The following is a 20642-nucleotide window of genomic DNA, read 5'->3' as shown; positions in this document are numbered from 1 at the left end:
ACATTCCCATTTCAGACCATTCGAATAAATAACAAAACTTGAAAGCAATCCTTGGGATGATCCGCCAGAACCAGTTAGCTGACCAGGCCAGAGACGACCTAACCACCTTCACCTCAATCTTATTCCTTTAACAGAAAGACTCGAAGTATTAAGTACCATCAAGTGGGAGATCATTGCAGGGAGCTCAGAAATGTTGCCACTACTGTCCCTTTCACCTCCTCTGTAGTAACTCCGAGGCTGTCATCAATCATTGCTGCTTGGAAGATTAACCAGCAATTGCTCCTGAAGTTTCAGGTAAAGAATCCACACTCCCACTGCTACTTGGAAATGGTAGAGAGAGTTGATGCTAAATTTTATGTTGCAGAATAGCATCTGTACCCAACTGTTATGACCATGCCATTGACTGGTGCCAATGACATGCAACCCACTGCTTCCAAGAACATTACATCTGCATCAGCCACTGCTATCAAGGGTTCTTTGGCAAATTTACAGAATAAAAGCTCTATTCATACCAAACTAAACTTCAACTCTACCATAGTTGGGAATGTGGGCATGACAAAAAAAAAATGTAGCAAGCTCTAAACAGTAGCTTTCTGGTTCTCGGCAAACCATTTTAAAATCACCATTATCAACAAGTTGACAGTCCATAAAACACAAACAATTGTTCTATTTTCCTGTACGTCACTGCTACCCTGCATTTTGGCAGAAGGAACAGGGAGAGGCAATATACACTTGATGACACAGTTTTAAAGAGTGTGCAGGGACAGAGGGACCTGGGAGTTAATGCGCATAGGTCCCTAAAGGTGGCAGGATATACTGAGAGAGTGGTTAGCAAAGCTTATGGGATCTTGGGCTTCATAAATAGAGGCATTGAGTACAAAAATAGAGGTTATGCTGAATCTTTATAAAGCGCTGGTTAGGCCACAACTGGAGTATTGCATCCAGTTCTGGTCACCACACTTTAGGAAGGATGTGAAGGCCCTCGAGAGGGTGCAGAGGAGATTTATCAGAATGGTTCCGGGGATGGGGGGTCTTGGCTACAAGGACAGGTTGGAGAAGTTGGATTTGTTTTCATTAGAGTCAAGGAGGTTGAGGGGTGATTTGATAGAGGCGTACAAGATTATGACAGGTTTGGATAGGCTAGACGGGGAAAGGCTGTTCCCACTAGTTGATGGTACAAGGACTAGGGGACACAGATTTAAGGTTTTGGGCAAGAAATACAGGGGGCATGTAAGGAAAACTTTTTTTTAAATGCAGCGAGTGATGACGACCTGGAATTCGCTGCCGACGGAAGTGGTGGAAGCGGAGACACTCAATGTTTTCCAGGAGAGACTGGATAGGCACTTGAGGGAAATAAACTTGCACAGCTATGGGGATAGAGCGGGGGAATGGGACTGACTGGATTGCTCTACAGAGAGCCAGCACGGACTCGATGGGCCGAATGGCCTCCTTCTGTGCCGTATGACTATAACGTATGACTATGTATCCTCAATAAAGCAAATAAAATATTAGAACATCTGTTATGGACATTACAGTTGTACGTTATTTGGCCTTAACACAGAAGAATATTTATATTCCTCCGCAACTAGATAATGTATGGAGTAAAATCTAAACATTACTGTTAATTTCTGCTCACAAGTTTCCAAAGTGATTCTAACAATTATAAAATTAGAAGATAAAAACACTCAAAACTAAACCATTTGAAATATCTTTAGTGAACACGAAATATTTACACACAATATCCCTTGGAAATTTTGGCAGACTGCAGAACTTGTGTTAAAGGCACATTATTGAGTTCCAAAAATGAATTTAAACACCGACCTTAGTAATGATTTCAGAAATGTTTTTCAGAGACTGTTTGATTGGATACTTTGCCATGTCCCACTGAAAACTTGTGATATAGGTGACCAAGTCAACTAGGGGAAAAAACACAACCTGTTTTAAAAATGTAATAGAACAAAGATTCTCAGTTTTTGTTAGAATAAAAACAGCCGTGACCAGTTAAACAAATTCTATGTACCCATCTGAATTATTTTGATTGTGAGCCGACAGTATTTCGCACAGGTATGTTGGCGCACTAAGCAGTCAAAATTTCAGATTTTTTTAAACAAATCCCACTAGAGTAGAAACAAGCTGATATTGTACTAATTTTCAAAAACTGTGCCAAAATAGATTTGGCAATCCTATGTCAGAACAAGGTAAATAACAGAATCAATGATAAATTAACTAAAGGTTTACTATATGACAATCATCTAGTAAATAGCAGTCAGCGATTTAGATGGGGAAAGTCCTGCCTGTAAGTTTGACAAAGCAACATCTCAAATGGATGGTAGAAAGCTATACAATATGGTCTACTTGGACATTCAAAAAGCCCTTGCTACAGCTACTTAAGCATAAGGAATTCAATGCAAAAACCTGGGAATGCCTATGAAATTGGCTGAAAGATATGAAGCAGTTGATATTTGTTAGGAGCATTACTCAGTTTTTTTTTATAAAAGGGCGGTGGGGGGGGGTTGGGTGCAGGGAAGGGCAAGAAAGCAGTGCTGAGTACAGTGCCCCCAGCATCAGTGCTGTCCTGAAGTCAGGAAGTTCTTCACACAAAGTGATCAACAGGTGAAATGAACTTCCAGGTGAAGTAGTGGAAGCAATAACTCTGGAATCATTTAACAGCTGGATATTGTGGCTCAGACTGCAGCATTTCTTTCTGGAAGGAAGAGCTCGGATGGGCCAAATGGGTTTCCTTTTCCATCTCTACCTGGTGTAAAAGCTTGACCCACAGCCTTGAACACTGTTCATCTATTAATTAATTAAATAAAAGCCTTGTGTATAGGAACATAGTTTCAGAATCATAAGTAGCTAGAATCTTAGAGAATTGACCTTGAAAAGCAAACTTTACACTGCAGTAAAATGGAAACTTTATTTGTACACAGGAGCACAGATATGAAACTACTGTAATAAGTAGCTAAGCTAAATCACAAGAATTCAATATGAATAGTATACTCCATGAAATTTAATTTCGTACAAAAAGATCAAAGTTAACCATTTCATGGTTATATACATAATTCTGCATTCAACATTTAAAATTCAAGTTCAAATTCAGCCTGAAACAAGTTACAGTGAGCTCTTAACATTAGGGTGGCAATGAACACTGTCAATTGTTTAAAAGCATATAAAACTAAAGTCACCCAACAGTGAGTGGAAGCGGCAATCCAGGAGATCATTCACTTGATTATAAAGCCCATTTAACCCACAACTGCTTCACCAAATCAACTATTTAAAGTAACAAGAAGCTGAGCCATATGGACCTGGGGGCAGGTAGGGGTTCAATCCCCATTCTTGGCTGAGTTAGTTGATCATTGCTGTCCACCTGCACCAAGCTGGCTATCTACACAAGGACACTGAGCAAAGACATGATCGGATTCAACAACGATGCCCTTGCAACAGAATAGATGAGAAATGCAACATCGAGGTTCATATTATATAGGGTACCCGTGGATCAGTGCCGCAAGAGGTCAATGCCTTCATAAGAGGAATAAAATTGGCAGGGGAAAAAAAAGCTAAGTATTCCAAAAAGCATTAATGAATGAGGTGTAAAGGAAGATTATAAATACTATACAACACACTATGAAACTAGCATGAAGATAGCACATGGCGTGGAAGGTGTTACAAGGTAGTAAGCTTATAAAAGGGATTAAATAATATCAAAAGCCACAAAGTAAATCTCAGTCTCATCTGAATAGAGATACGGTATAATCTTAACACATTTGTGTTCTTAATGGTTGTTTGTAGCACCAGTTTTATTCAGTTTTCAAAAGTCTTGTTAAGTAGGCAGCAAACTGACGAAATAGACAGCAGGTTCCTGTGCTCAAACCACATTACTTGAAATTAAATGGTGAGGGGGGACAGGGGGGTTTTGAGAGAATTCGAGCATGTCTGGTTTAGATGGCACAGCTGACAATGATGAATAAAGGGAGTGGGAAGTACACAAAAGGCCAGAGTCAAAGTAAGACTTTGGGGGAGGGGTTTGTAGGGCTGGAGGAAGTTACAGAGATAGGGAGGGGCGAACCCATGAAGGGATTTAAACACGAGAATGAGAATTTTAAATTGGATGCATCGGGAGCCAATGTTGTAGTGTATGTAACTGTTCCACCTTTAAGAGAACTATTTTAGTAACCGTTCCACCTTTAAGAGAACTATTTTAAGAGTTGCACTACTTTCTCTTGGCTGCTGTATACTGTAATACCGGTGGTGACCACACCGGTATATAAGTGCTGTGTAATGATTTATTGGGCAGTTCCGCCCTGACCTTCAACCAGTAAAGACCTGTTAAATTTTACTCTTGTGGTCTGTGTAGTAATTCTCAATATAACACACAGACTTAACAGTGGCGATGAGTACGATCTTACCCTGCGGCAGAGATACATCCAAGGCAGTTTAACGGGCGTCGAGAAGAGGCATCCGCCCTCACCATTCTGCTGAGAAAAGACTCGAGTCTGCAGAGCGAAGGAAGAATTCTGACACGAAGCCTTCCATCAGCAACAGGCAGTGATCATCCCTTCTATCACGGTGCTGGGTAAGCCGATCAGCGACGAGCAGCAAGTCGGCCACGTTGACTGTGAGTAGGGGAGAAAATAACAAAAAAAAAACGGAGGATATAAGGGCGGAGAACTCGACCACGGCCGGGGAAAAGAGCCGGACAGAAGTCGGGGCCAGAGGCGCTGAGACTGGGGCAGCGTAAGGCATGGAAGCCGCGGTGAATACAAACGCAGCCGGTGAGAGAGACCGGGCTGCAAGCGGGCTGGGAGACGCAACAGCGTCGAGAGAGAGCTCGACCGCGACCGGTGAAAAAGGCCGGGCAGCTACCGAGGCCGTGAGGCGCAGCGACCGGGTCAGCGTAAGGCGCGGGAGAAAAGAAAAAAAAAAAAAACCGCGGAGAACTCAGCCGCAGCCGGGGGAAAGGACCGGACTGCAAGAGGGGCTGGGAGGCGCGATTTGAAAACCGCTGGGGGAGGGCGAACGCAGCAATACGGCAATCGCCATTACAGCCAGCGGGGGAGAAAAGCAAACGCAGGAAGCCGCCATTTTCAGAGGCGGGGGAAGAAGACAAGCGCGGGAAACCGCCATTTTGTAAAAGAAAAAAAAAAAAAAATTCTTTTGTTTCTCAAGAAGATCGCGAGGATGCCTAAGCGTGGTAACATCAACGATTTTGATCCCGATGTTGACGATTGGGCCACGTATGTAGAACGCATAGAGATATATTGTAAGGCAAATAAAATATCAAATGAAGATAAAGCACTAACCTTACTAAACTCAATGGGTGCGAAGACATACGGACTATTGAAGCATCTTCTATCACCAGCTAAACCGACGGATCAGACTTTCGCTAATATTGTTGCTGTCCTGAAGGATCATTTGAACCCCACACCGCTGATGTTAGCAGAACGGTTTAAATTTTATGCGAGAACGCAACTGAAAGAGGAAAGCAACGTGGAGTACTTAATTGAACTGCGTAAGCTAGCGAAATACTGTCAGTTTGGGGAAGGACTGACAGAGGCACTGAGAGACAAATTTGTGTGCGGATTGTCGAAAGAAGGAACACAAAAGCGGCTACTTGAAGAGAATGATCTTACACTTGATAAGGCTGTCTCTATTGCAGCATCGCACGAAGCCGCAGCGAGAGGCACTGCGGAAATGCAGCTGAAGGCAGCGGTACTCAGCGTAGATCAAATGGCTTTGGGTACAACGAAATGTTATCGTTGTGGGAAGACAACACACGATCAGAACCAATGCTGGTTTAAAAACCAGGAATGTAGAAAATGTGGCAAGCTTGGTCACATAGCTAAAGTATGCCGGTCAGGAAAGAAGACCAGCAACAAAAAGTCACCGCAGGAAAAGTGCAGAAAGGTACATAAGGTGGCTGAGAAGAGTTCGGATGAACAGAATTCGGATTCAGACTCCAACAGCAAGGAACTGGGTAGTCTGAGAATTCACAATGTGAGTAAGGAAGCTGACCGACAAACTATCTGGGTCACACTGCAGATAGCAGGAGTCCAAAGGAAGATGGAATTGGACACCGGATCGGCGTTGACAGTCATGAATAAGCAAGATTACAAAAGGTTATTCAAACATATTCCCCTACGGGATACGGAGATAGTATTAAAGACATACACGGGGCAAAGAGTATACCCCATCGGAAAGATAAAAGTCAAGGTGGTACACAAGGTCAAAGAACACCAAGGAATGGACATATATGTACTACCTGAGGGAGGTCCACCACTTCTGGGATGGGAGTGGATCAGGAAAATAAATATGGACTGGCACTCCCTAAAAGCAATAACGGTAGATTCCGGAAAGAAAAAAAATGTCAAACCTGCACGATTGTCCGGAATATTGGATGAGGGCATATGCAGCAGTGACAGTGACAAAGCAGAGAGTGAGAACTCGGTGAAGACAATCAGCTCAGACTCTGGAACTGATGATGGTAAGACCAGCCCATGTGCCAAAGACAAGTCTAAAATGGACTTGCAGACTAATGATGGAAAAACGAAGGAGTGCATAAATGCTTCAGAAGAGAATAAAGTATCAGAACAGAATTCCACTGAACAACAACAACATAGTTTGACAGAGGATTCTGAGTCTGTCCAGTCTACAGACATGCACATTTCTGAGGAACACCGGGCTCGAACTCAACTCAATTTCAAACTACAACAGCAATTAGAACAAATGATTCGCCGTTTTGAGCAAGAGATGAATGCAAAGAAAAAGTTCTTTGACACAGAGTGGGAGAATCTGGTAAGACAGCAGAAGCAGCTGATTGAGAAAATGGAACAGGAACACACAAACCGTCTGCGCGATGAGGCCAAACGAATCAAAGCTGAGCAAGAAAGGGAATATGTCAAATTCATCGATCAGTTGAAAGCTAAGAAGAAAGAGCACCCTTTTGTGAGCAGTGTCAGCAGTAATAAGCCACTCAGGGAATTGGTGGCAGAGGCAAAAACTGAAGATGCTGCAGAGATCAAATTTGTTGCTGAAAGCGCTACTTCCAGAGCTTTGCTTCGAATTAAAGAATTACCAGTTAAAATTGTGAAACCCTTAAGAGAGAAGATTGGCATGGAGAAACATCGTGTCATTTTCGAATGCAAGGTTTCCAGGCCAAATGCTGCTGTCAAGTGGTATTACAAAGACAAAGAGATTCATCCCAGTAATAAATATGAGATTGTGAGTGAAGATGTGTACAGGAAGCTCGTTATTAATAATGTCGTTTTTGAAGATGAAGGCAACTACATGTGCGATGCCATAGATGACCAAAGCCCAGCAAAGTTATATGTAGAAGAGCAACCAATTGCCATCATTAAAACCATATGTGATGTGGAAGTGACAGAGCTAAGTGACGCCATTCTTGAGTGTGAGCTTTCAGTTGCTGACGTGAAGCCTCCAAAATGGATACTAAATGGTGAAATTCTTCATGCTTCTGAAGATGTGGACATTGAGCATCGTGGCACTATTCATCGTCTCACTCTGGAAAAAACAACTTGTAAGATGACCGGCTTGCTGCAGTTTATTGCAGGGAAATCAAAATCTGAGGCGAGGCTGACTATTAAAGAGCCTCCGTCAAAGGTGGTCAAAGAACTACAGAACATTACAGGGGAAGAGAAGCATTCTGCTACTTTGAGCTGTGAGTTTACACCTACTCCCAAGATGGTCAGATGGTACAAAGACCAGAGCTTAATCGAATCTGCTGACCGATACAAATTTAAACAAAATAAGAATGTGATAGAACTTACCATTACAAACCTCACACCCAAAGACTCTGGTGAATATAGCTACAAATCAAGTAATGCACAGACCACAGCCACACTCACAGTTGACGCTCCAAAAATAGAAATAATAAAACATTTGGAGGACGTAGATACTGAGGAGGACAGCAATCTAGTATATTCATGCGAGTTGTCCCATGATGATGAAGATGATGACTCATCTGAACCATTATCACCCCTACCAGGTCACGCACGTGGTCCCTCCGAACTGAGCCAAATCAGTCTGGAAGCAGAAAAACTTCCCAAGGTACTTGAGCCTTTAGAAGGCAGCAATGCTGGTTCTGCAGTTACGAAAGTTCAAGCTGTTAAGTCCAGTGAAGGACTATTAGATGAGTCACCCCAGCAACAAGAACCTACTACACCACCGAAAACTACTACACCACCGAGGCGTTATCCGGACCGAGTCAGGAGGCGCAGGAGGCGCCGCCTCAGAGACTGAATCTGTGAACTGTGTTTACATGAAGTTGTGTATATATGTTATGATGTTATGTTTAATGGGGAATATATGTACTGTTAAGCTAAAAAGGGAGGATTGTAGTGTATGTAACCGTTCCACCTTTAAGAGAACTATTTTAAGAGTTGCACTACTTTCTCTTGGCTGCTGTATACTGTAATACCGGCGGTGACCACACCGGTATATAAGTGCTGTGTAATGATTTATTGGGCAGTTCCGCCCTGACCTTCAACCAGTAAAGACCTGTTAAATTTTACTCTTGTGGTCTGTGTAGTAATTCTCAATATAACACACAGACTTAACAAATGTGAATTAGCAGGAACAGGGCGATGGGTGAGCGGGACCGAGTACAGGACAGAATATGGCAGCGTTTTGATGAGATGACATTTACAGAGAGTGGAGAACGGCAGCCAGGCAGGAGAGTTGGTCTGTAGGGTTTCAGCAGCAGATAGACTGGTATGGTGGGTAGGTAATTTTACAGAGGTGGAAGTCGGCCGTCTTTGAGACTTGGAGCATATGAGATTGGAAGCTCAGCTCGTGGTTATATAGAAGGTTGAGATTGCAAACAATCTGGTTCAGTCTGAGACTATGGCCAGGGAGGGTGACAGAATCAGTGGCAAGGGTAAGGACTTTGTGGTGGGGGCCGAAGGCAATAAGATTGTTTAATACAAGTTGGCAGCAGAAAAAGCCAAGGCCGGTTGGATCATTTCCCAGTCAGAAAGTCAGTTTAACTTGTGGTAATGGTTTACCTTGCAGTCCTATTTCAGCATTACTGCCGCACTGCAATTGTACAGAACATTTCACATTGATTATGTAGTAATACAAATACGCTCAAAATGACAGAAGATTTGTTATTTAATCATCTCATGCTATTATGTTGAGATCTAGTATCATCATCAGGGAGCAGCATTCAAATAGCTGTGGTCAGAGTGACCCACTTACACTTCTGGCTCTCAGCAGGGCACTTCACAACCGTATTTCTAAATGTTGAGCACGAGCACATGTGCACATGCAGACAAGAGTAAAGATATTTTTCAAAAGGAGGTACACACTGGATGTATGTGCAAGACTATTATCTGTTTACATTGATACAGCCAATTCTGGGGGAGATCTGGGTTAAGCAAGCACTGATTCAGTAAATACAAGCTAAAACAATTATGGAAGAGGGGTTGAATGTTGGTTTCTGGGCTTTCACTTACTGTTATGAAACAAATTAGAAACGTCAAAATAACCAAACTTGGCTTTAAACCCCAGTCAAATTCTTTCACATGCACATAATAATCTATCAATCAGCATTTCAATGTACTCTGCATACGGTACACAATCATATGATTGAAACAGAATTTGGTGATAAAGTAGTAATTTTGGTGGCAAATATTGCAGTTTTACACTATAACCAAGTCAAAGTTCAAGGAATCAATGTCATTGTAAACCCGAGAGCACATGGATCTACGAACAAGGCGTTAAACCCATGAAGTAAAAATGTAGGGAATTTGTCCTAGTATCCACATTATACAGCGGAGTCTGGTGTACCTAACAGCGACTAGTTCCTGACATGGGATGTTAAAGCAAGTGAGCAGTGTAGGTGCTGCACTTCCAAAAAAATAAATCCAGACCAACCATAAAAAGTAAACACACCATTAGCTTATTTTTCTCCCTACTAGGGCAAGAAGCTAGCAATGTAGGTCATTACATGGATGAAAGTCAAACAAGAAACAAGCAATGAATAATAAAATGGGTCTGTCTACATTTAAGACTTCAGCTTTGAAACAAACATTAGGGTAATCATTTATGAATAGTGCAGAAATAGGTGGGTCAAGGAGTGAAGGACTCCAAGAAATATAGATTGTAGATCAGATTCCAACAACCTGGATTATAATCCTCCGAAACGAAACCAGAAAGAAAGAAGCCCATAATTGTAAGATTTATATGAAGAGGCATTTACAACAAATTTAAGTTTAAAAGTTAAAAATGACCCTTATTTATAGCAAAAAAGTTCAGCAAATCAGCATAATTGCAATGGAATTGATAAATTTGTTCTCGAATAGAAAAAGATGTAATGATCTATTCTGTAACAAATTTTGAAGTCACGTCATTATTGGCCCGTAATTTGCGGTCAGCGGCAAAGCAAAGGCGCTCAACCGCTGGCCTCGTGTTGAACCAAGTGTTCGCTGTATTTTGGTGCCCTTATACACTGCCCCACCAAAAGAAGCCGACACTTCAAACTTCACACTACAGTACAGTACTGAACTAGAGGGAAAAATGATGAAATTTTTTAAATCCTGGAGACATGAAAATTAAAAACACAAGAAAGATCTACTATAGAGAAAATACTGGAAAATGCACTGGTCAGACAGCACCCAAAAGAGAATGGCTAATGTTCTGGGTATAGTTTGCTCTACTCTCCTTTTCAGTTTCTTTAAATAAAATGAGCTGCAGTTCATCTAACTGAAATGAAAAGGGCAGCTACAGAGAATTTTCTGCAATGTACTATGTGTCCAATCTTGGCAATTATAACTTCTGATTTTTTTTAAATGCTGTATGCATTTCAGTAAATATTCCACAATGCTTTGTGTTTTAAGGCTCCCATAACTACTTCAAGTCCAGTTTCATACCAAGTATGGAGAGCATCATTTTCAAGCTTAATCTCATCTACAATCTGAAATGTAACTAAAATCAAGCCTGTCAATTAAACTTTGCCTACTGAAAGTACACAAGATGATGATGTAGAATGATAGTCACTCGTTTTCTGTTTGGCAGAGAAAATTCATTTTCAAAATGGACAAAAACTAGTTACAACATGGTCAAATACTACAAAATTAATGTCCTAGTGAAATTCATATATCTTAAATCATACATTAACACAAAACCCTGTCTCACCTAACTCAATATAAACCCCTTGTAGATCTCCACAGCTGACGGGAGTAAGGGGGCAAGGACACTGCAATTCACAGTTGTGTATAAATGTGGTCCATAGCAACTCAGCTGCTTCTCCACCCGATCCGTGTAGATAAATAACTGTCCACATCCATGAAGCCATGGCTGGGATCAGGAACTCACCAAGTGTTCACTGTACTTTGGTATCCCAATGCACTGCCCCGCCAAAAGAACCTGACACTTAAAACTTCACACTACAATTGATTTTCATTAATACGTCACACCATCAATGTTTTCTGGTGAGTGAAAACAATGCAATTTAATTTAAAAATGTAAATTAGTCAATAAAATCAACAAAAGAAAGCAACTTCACAATCAACATCATACCTTAAGGAAACTGTATCTCAGCTCGTGATGTTTTGCTACGAAGTGGCAGAAGTATCTTTTCGTTACATAAATCAACACGGCACATCTGATGCACTGTCTCAGCAGGAGTGTAATGAGGTTAGAGTTCTTTAAATCTTTGTAGCATGTACAATATATCAAACGTTATCTTCTCCCGCTCCAAAAAGAAACATGTTGAGGCCATTGAATGAACCCAATCTTCTTCCTCAGATCCCAAAAGCTTTGTCCAATAGCAAGACCATCAAGCTAGTCTCTTACAAAACTAAGCAATTTCTCTGAACAGCCATCAGTTTCCAAAACAATGCATATAGTCCTTTTTAAAATGGGATTACATCACTTTTTAGAAGACATAATACATAGAAGATACACATGCTTAGAAGGGTGAAAATTCTATTCTGTTACAGCTATCCGTTGTTCTGTAGGCAGAGGAGTGTTGCTATGATAGCAGAGGAAGTAAGTACAGGAAACTTTGTGCTATCCGGCACCGACGGGACTGTCCCATCAAAACTGCCGGACAAACCAGCGCTAATGTTGAAACATACGGAGATTTTGAGCTCCGTATCTGGCAACAAACCCTGTTGCTTAGCAACAGCTTCTAAACAGTCAGCCGTACCTTGCAAGCGTCTCTGTAGCTTAGCAACAGCTTCAGCGAGACCTTGCAGAGCCTGACTGGTGAAAAAAAAGCAACGAAAAGAAAAAAAAGCTAACGAAACTGCTCCTGATTTTTGCCGGTGGCTCGAGCATTCCGGACAGTTAACCTCCGGATAAACCAAAGTTTCCTATACTCTGTTGTACACAGGGTTGGCACAAATAATGTCAGCCTTGTTTACATAGAACAGCAGAGAAAAACATATGCAATGGTGTTCAAAATAGTATAAAGACAGAAGCCATAGTATAAAGTAACCTTTCATATGTTTTCACATTGCTGAAAATGTAATTTTTAATCCAGTGTTTAGTATGTACATAGGGTAATATATGGAGAGCCTACATTTGTACTTTGAAATCCAACCGAATGAGCAATAAAAGTAAACTTTAAGCAATCATAATTTTAACATTCCCATCATTGTAATTTCGGTCATTAATGACTAATTTTACTTTCATGGGTTTCAAAATTTTGGTAGAAAAGTGAGATTCACCAATAGTGAACTGCCTGCATCTGTATAGTACTTAGTGTGGATCAGGAATACAGCATAAAGATTCCAGCTGACTCCCACTGATACAACGTAAGATCATAGACTTTCAGAGAATAGGTTAGGCTGATGGAAGAATTGAAAAATGTGACAATCCTTCCAAAGCCTCAAAATCCTTCTCAAAACTGCAGAATTTATGTTCAATCCCCCACTAACCCATCCAAGTTATTAGCTCTGTCCACATTCCTTCTTCCATGAGAAAAAAAGAAAAGACTTGCATTTATATAGCGCCTTTCACGACCACCGGACATCTCAAAGTGCTTTACAGCCAATGAAGTACTTTTTGAAGTGGAGCCACTGCTGTAATGTGGGAAACGTTGCAGCCAATTTGCACAACACAAGCTCCCACAAACAGCAATGTGATAATGACCAGATAATCTGTTTTTATTATGTTGGTTGAACGATAAATATTGGCCAAGACACCGGGGATAACTCCCCTGTTCTTCTTTGAAATAGTGCCATGGGATCTTTTACGTCCACCTGAGAGAGCAGACGGGGCCTCAGTTTAACGTCTCATCTGAAAGACGGCACCTCCGACAGTGCAGCACTTCCTCAGCACTGTACTGGAGTGTCAGCCTAGCTTTATGTGCTCAAGAGGCCTCTATTTAAATCAGCCATCCTGTTTTGAATGGCCGATTAAATAGAGGCCCACTCAATAATGGCATCGGGCACAAAGCTTTTTGTTCAAACCGCTACCACCTGAATCACGCCAAACAATGCAGTGGTCGCCCGATGACCATCGCCCTCAGTTTGGATGTGGCTTAGCGGTCTGCTTAAAGATCCATACGTGTTCTGCGAAACTGGACACCAGACGCAGCTCAGTCGATGTAACCTTTGATACATTGCAGCCTTGTTGTGTTGACAGAAAAGGCTGGTCATTCTGCTTGTTCACTTTTATGGACTCCTCTCCAATGTAGACCGTTAACAATAGTGGCCTATAACAACTGAGGGCGATGGCCTCACTGCAGGATATCCAGGTCATAACTCTAGACAGGAATCTGCAAGACCTGCACCAACATCTGTGGAACACAATATCCAAGGAACTGCAACTGTTGGGTGATCATTAATTCTGCAGGGCAGTATTTTTGGCACAGTTGCTATAGGAATGGAATGGAGATAGCGGAAGTCCTGACCACAATCTTTCAATTCTCCTTGAATTTGGGAGTGGTGCCAGGTGATTGGAGGATTGCAAATGATACACCCCTGTTCAAAAAAGGAGAGAGGGATAAACCTGGTAATGACAGGGAAATCAGTCCAATGTCATTGCTGGGAAAACTACTCGAGACCATTGTCAAGGACAAAATTCTTACTTGGAGGAGCATGGGTTAATAAGGGACAGCCAGCACGGATTTGTTAAAGACAAATCATATCTGATTAACCCGATTGAGTTCTTTGATGAAGCAACAGAGGGTTGATAATAATGGTACATGTATGTATGGACCAAAGTTCCCTCTAAACTGCACAGCCATATGCTGGTCTTGTGCAGCCCTGGACTGGCTTTTCAGATGCGAAATTTCATGCATGCACGAAACTTTGAATGGGCCACAGACCGTTAAAGGAGCCGTGCACCCAAAAGAAAAATCAGGAGCAACATTGGTATGGACTTTCAAAAGACATTTGATAAAGTGCCATATAACAGATTGATTCAGAAAATATAAGCACATGGTCTTAAAGGGATGATGGTAACTTGGGTACGTAATGGGCTAAGGGATAGGAGGCAGAGAGTAGTGGTGAACAGGAGTTTTTCCTGACTGGAGAGATATATCCAGTGGGATCGGTATTAGGACCATTGCTTTTCTTGTTATATATAAATGACCTGGACTTGGGTATGGAGGGGCAGAGTTTCTGCTTTGGGCGCAATTGGCAATCAGGCGCAAATTGCGTTTGTTTTCCGAATTGAAATTATTGCTCAAGTTTCCCTCAAGCACATTTGCATATCGCCGAAGGTAAAATCTTCCATGAACCAGCTCAATCTGAGAATATCATTTCGAGAAACAGAAACCAGAAACTGTAAAAGCAGCAGAAAAGTAAAAAGGGCTAACCTGATCTTTAATTGTTAACGAGGCTGGCACCCATGATGTTACCCCTTGCTGATAGAAACAATGTAGCAGAAACTGTTTAGACTTTAGTGATTGCAAACACATTACCATAATGTTGAGGTGATCATAACACATTACCATGATGTTTACTTAGCTGTAACCCATTCAGTAAAATGTGACTTCTTTATTTCAAACTGCCAGACCAGGAAATCCAATTAAATGTATACATGCACAGCTCATGATTGGTGCAGAATGTACGAGGTGTTAATGCTCTCTCAAAAGCAGGGATAAAAATGTAGCACGCTGTATGAGAAATGGCTTGCTCTGTTGGGTTCGTTAGACTCTTGCAGGAGTCGGTGCTGACATTTCAGAGTAAGACTCCGCGGGTAATAAATCGTTTGAATTCTCCAGTTGTTCGACTCAGTGTTTGCTGAACCAGACTGAGGGTAAAAGAATCCGTTCTATCATTTGGTGTCAGAAGTGGGATCTCAACGGACAGTCACCGAGAGTCTGCGAACTCGGAGCTGAATCGTCTCGGACGTGGAGGGAGGAAATGGGCCCCCGATGTGAGTAATTTTTGTACTGCCTCGGTTTTCCTCCGATTCCGCCAGTCTGACGACAAGTCGGCCAATCGCTAACTCCCGTGTGGTGTCCCGCCGAGATCCAGGTCAGTCTGGCGAATACTGGAAGGGATAGGTGATTAGGTCAGTGATCGGATATCACTGAGGGTCAGTGATCGGATATCACTGAGGGTCAGTACACGTACTGAGGGAATAACTAGAGTATTAGGTCAGTGATCGGATATCACTGAGGGTCAGTGATCGGATATCACTGAGAGTCAGTATACGTACTGAGGGAATAACTAGGAACTGTGTAAACTTAGTAATAAGTACTTGTGTCAGGTAAGGTGTCGACCTAGTATCTCACTTGACCCGCCTAGGCTCTGAACAAGTTTAAAACGCGACTGTGTAAAGTTCACAAGGGGAGTAAGATGGGCAACTGTTTAGATACCACGACTGAATCGGGTAGCGCCTTACAGACCCTTTGTGAACAACATCCTGACAAAGCGAAGCAACTCAGACAGTTGTCGGGAGGATTAAATAAGAAATTAGGAAGTGATCAATGGCCACTAGGAGGAACTAAGAATCTAGATGCCGCTAAAAAGGCTCAAGAACTAATTTGGAAAAGTAACAGGGGCACCACTGCCAAAGAACTAATTGCCCTATGGAGACAGTACTGTCAGGAACTGAAAGAAACTTCCTTGTTAGCAAGTTGGCAGGATAATGCCTTAAAATTAGGAATAGCACTTACAGGGGGAGGGGTAGTCAAATCAGTAGAGGTATTGAAAAAGGAATGTGCTCATGGGAAACGCTCAAAACAAAAGTCTGAAAAGACCATGAGCGAGCCTGGAAAGGCTGATAAGAGTGGATTACGTAATCCAATGGTTGGCCTTGCCTTGACAGAGGGAGATGGTGATGATGATTTGGACGAATGGAATCACAGGGCTCATGTTGTTCCCCGTGCTCCCCCCCCGTACGTTAACATTTATCCCCCGGTGGCACCACCCGTACCAACTGCACAAACCCCCGCGCCGACACCTCAAGTATCTGCCAGTGTCGTTTCCCCGCCGCCGTCAGTCACGGTTCAGATGAACAGTCCCCCGCCGGTCCAGATGGGAAACCAACCACCGGGTCCCCAGTATACTGACCCCGTAGCTTTCCATACCCGACACAAGGGAAGGAGAAACCCACTTCCCCCACCTTTAGATAGTCCAGTAGGGACGCGCAGACGAAGAAGAAAGAGACAGATGGTGCTGAGTAAGAAATCAAACAGTCAGGAACAGAGTTCCCTAGAGGCTCCAGACTATAGTGATACTGACGAGGGAGATTCGGGAGACGACTGGTCATCCCTGGAATCAGAATCCGATACCGAGAGACCCGCCAGACATAAACCGACACCCCGGCAGTTGCCGGTGTGAGACAAATGCCTAACCCTACATTTAATGCAAATATTCCAGTGGCCGCCGATAACCCCCGGACCATAGGTATCTTCTACCCCTGGAAGCCTAACGAGATAATGGCCATCTTAACCGGGATGCCAGATAGGAAGAAATCCCCCACCTTGTTTGTAGATTTCCTCCGGACTACTATACTCGTCTATAATGCTGAATCAAGAGACTTATGGGCTTTAGTACAGCAGATCTTGACTCCCACCGAACATGCAAGGTTCTTGATTAACCTAGGCTTTGCGGACCATGCCGCATTAGAGGTTCAATATGCACAGGGTGATGCTCGTGAACGTGCCATACTCACTGCCCTAACCAATACCCTGCAGAAGCCCATTGATATATCCAAGGTGTTGGATATTAAACCACGAAAGGGCGAGGGAGCAGAGGAATTTCTAGAGAGATTCTCTGAGGTATATCGGAGTCAGTCAGGAGATGCCAATTACCGGAACGGAGCAAACTCGCCGCAATACTGTGCTATCCTGATAAATTGTCTACCAACCTCGGTGTCTGAAGCAATTAAGACTAACAATATGGACTGGTCAGAGAATAGTCCCAGCCAGATGGCCAGGGCAGTGAAATATTATTGGAAAGAAAATAAGAGTCAGGAGAGTCAGCCCCAGGTCAAGGTCAAGACTGAGTACGTGATAAAAAAGGAAGAGCCAAAGCCCACCCAAGATGTGATGGGATATCAGATGGAACCCCAGCAATGTGTCCCAGGGTGGGTTGATGGACAGGGGTACAGATATATCAGCCATCCCAACGGACCAACCGTCCCTAATTATGGCCCACCCTACGCTCCCCCAAGACAAAATTTCGGCGATAGAGGAAGAGGAGGGAGGCAAGCAGGGTCAGATACCTGTTTTAATTGTGGCCAGCAAGGCCATTGGAGCAGGGAATGTCCCTCCCGAAGACAAGGAAGAGGGGGCCACATGCGAGGACAACGGGGAGGTTGGCAGGGAAATCGGGGACAAGGAAGATATACAGACTTCTCCCAGAATAATCCGTTTCCCCAGTACTGACTAGCCAACCTCGTGGTGAACGGGTTCCAGTCGGACGAGGAGCCCGTTCTATCACTGCTGATTGAAGGGAGCCGGCATACGTTTCTGGTAGACACCGGAGCTGCTATGTCATCTGTCCGATCAGAGCTCAATCTCCCTAAATCCGGGGAAACACAAAGCCTGTCCGGATTCCAAGGACAAGTGTGCCAGTACCCGATATCAGAACCAGTTGAAGTAGCATTTCAAAATGAGTCTGTGAAACACCAATTCGTGATCACAAATGGGCTGGATTGCAATCTCATGGCCAGAGACCTGTTATGTGCATTTCAACTAAGACTTGAGTGTGGGAACGAAGGAATAACTGTAAAACCATGGGCCCCTAAAAGACAATGTTACGTCTCTATCACCCCACAATGGTGGACTCTGGACTTAAAAGATGAACCCCCATCTCATGTAACCCTAGCTTATGATCGAAGTGGAAAGGATAAGGAATTGGAGAATTTTTACCAAGCTTATGAAGGGACTGAGTGGAATGTTGTTCTCCGAGCCATAGTTACGGGACCGGAGGGGAAAGCAGAATATGTTGAGGTTCCCTCGGAATTGTGGAAGCAACCCCTAACCGTAGCCCCACACATCACCCGGGAAGTGAACTCCCCCTACCGTGCGAAAGATCTGGGACCCATGGTAAAACAGGCAGTTGAACAAGCTAACCCAGATGACCGGCAGGAGCAGGCCCTGTCAGGCGGTCGAGCTATCCTGTTATACCAAGAGCCAAAGGTAGTCTTGACACAGTTGCACCACCACGTTGGGAATGAGGTACCGGAATACGTCAATCCGCAAGTGTGGGCAGAAGACCCCACACAGGTAGGATGCGTTAAAATAACTCCCATCCAAATCGCCCTACAGGAAAATGTTGTACTACCCTCTATACGACAGTATCCGCTGAAACAACAAGCGATACCCAGCATTGATAAACTGATCACGGGACTACTGGCACAAGGAATCCTGATTAAATGCCAGTCCCCGTGCAACACGCCCATACTTGCAGTTCCAAAATCAGGAAAGCCAAACCAGTACAGATTAGTACAGGACTTACGATCTATCAATGCTATTGTACAACCGCTTCATGCACTAGTACCTAATCCAGCTCACATTCTGGCCCAGGTCCCTGCACAAGCGAAAATCTTTGCAGTAGTCGATCTCCAGCACGCCTTCTTCGCCTTGCCACTGGAACCGGCAAGCCAGTACCTCTTTGCCTTTACTTATAATGGACAACAGTACACGTGGACCCGACTGCTGCAGGGTTTTGTAAACTCCCCAACATTATTCTCTAGGTGCCTACAAGGACAGTTGCAGACTTTGACCTTGAAACATGGTTCCGCTCTGGTCCAGTACGTGGACGACTTGTTAATAGCTAGCCCTGACGAACAAAGTAACCGGGAAGACACCGCCCAGTTGCTTAATCACCTATTCTCACTCGGGTACGTAGTCTCTCAAAGGTACTAGTGGCTCAACAGAAAGTTAAATTCCTTGGCTTCATGTTCTCAGCAACCGAGCGGAGTCTAGAGAAAAGCAGGATTGAGCCAATCTGTCAGTTCCCTGTACCCCGTAGTGCAAAACAAGTGAGGCAATGGATGGGGATGGTAAACTACTGTAGACAATGGATACCCAACATCGCTCTAGAAACCAAACAACTAACACCATACACCAGTATAGAGGGCGAGTTTCAGCTAGACCCTGTCACCATAAGAGCGTTTGAAAACCTAAAAGAAGCATTGTCGCAAGCCCCAGCACTGGGGAGACCCCTGTATGACAGGCCCTTCCAGCTATACTGCACTATCCTCACTGATTGTTCGACTGCTGTCCTAACTCAAAAACATGGGGACAAGCATAGGCCGGTGGCTTACTACTCCTCGAAGTTAGATCCGGTAGCGCTAGGGCATCCCGTATGCACCCAGATTCTGACCGCCATCTATAATAGCCTACAATCGGCTGCCAACCTAACTTTGCAACAAGATATTACAGTATACAGTTCGCACTCGGTAACTGCACTATTAGGCCAATTACAAACTCAGCACCTCACTATGGCCTGACAGAACAAGTACAAGATATACCTGTTGAATAATCCTAAACTGCAATTTAAGCATTGTACTACTATCAACCCAGCATGCTTTCTCACAGAACCACCCCTCGAACAAACAGACCCAGGACATGATTGTCTATTTTTAATCAAGGAAGATACCTCCGTCAGGGAGGATCTATCTGATGCCCCAATGCAGAGTCCTGACACAACCATGTATGTGGATGGAAGTGCGTCCGTCAGTCCCCTTGGGAAAAGACTTTCTGGATATGCAATCATAAATCAGGACGGTAACATTTTGGAGTCTGCTGCCTTTGAGTCTCCGTATTCCGCCCAACAAGCAGAACTGTTTGCATTAATACGAGCTTGTATCTTAGGGAAGGACTTAAAGGTTAACGTTTATACAGACTCGAGATATGCCTTCGGAGTGGTTCATGATTTCGGACAATTATGGAAAAACAGAGGGTTCCTAACCTCTGCAGGAACACAGATATCCCATCAGAAATTAGTATCTGATTTGCTACAAGCCCTCATGCTACCAAAACAGATCTCCGTGATAAAGTGCTCCGCACACACAGCAGGACAAACCTCTGTAGATATAGGGAATAGATGCGCAGACCAGGAAGCTAGGGAAGCGTCCCAGGAACAACGAGTGGTTGTGCCTAGAATGATGAGCCAGACTAAAAGCTCAAATAAAAGCAAGTCTCCCTCGGAAAAGCCAATGCCAACCATCCAAGACGTCATTAAGTTACAGGAGGACGCTCCTGACTGTGA

At 43.4% G+C, this 20642-nt stretch overlaps 1 protein-coding gene across 6 annotated transcripts in view; it reads right to left on the bottom strand.

The window, feature by feature from the left end:
- LOC147115185 (V-type proton ATPase subunit C 1-A-like) overlaps positions 1-20642 on the bottom strand; it is a 233102-nt gene that overhangs the window by 34715 nt on the left and 177745 nt on the right. For all 6 annotated transcript variants that reach the window (XM_085993512.1, XM_085993513.1, XM_085993515.1 and 3 more), the window contains one exon: positions 1822-1916. In XM_085993512.1, coding sequence (XP_085849638.1) covers positions 1822-1878 — 57 coding nt within the window. In that variant the 5' untranslated portion in view covers positions 1879-1916. The remainder of the gene's footprint in view (positions 1-1821; positions 1917-20642) is intronic.

This window comes from Somniosus microcephalus, chromosome 7 (genome assembly GCF_052327205.1).
Source record: "Somniosus microcephalus isolate GS21.2 chromosome 7, FLI_Smic_1.0, whole genome shotgun sequence".
NCBI classification, from domain to species: Eukaryota; Metazoa; Chordata; class Chondrichthyes; order Squaliformes; family Somniosidae; genus Somniosus; species Somniosus microcephalus.
The sequence above is the reverse complement of the archived record's forward strand: the minus strand, read 5'-3'. Positions and strand labels throughout refer to the sequence as shown.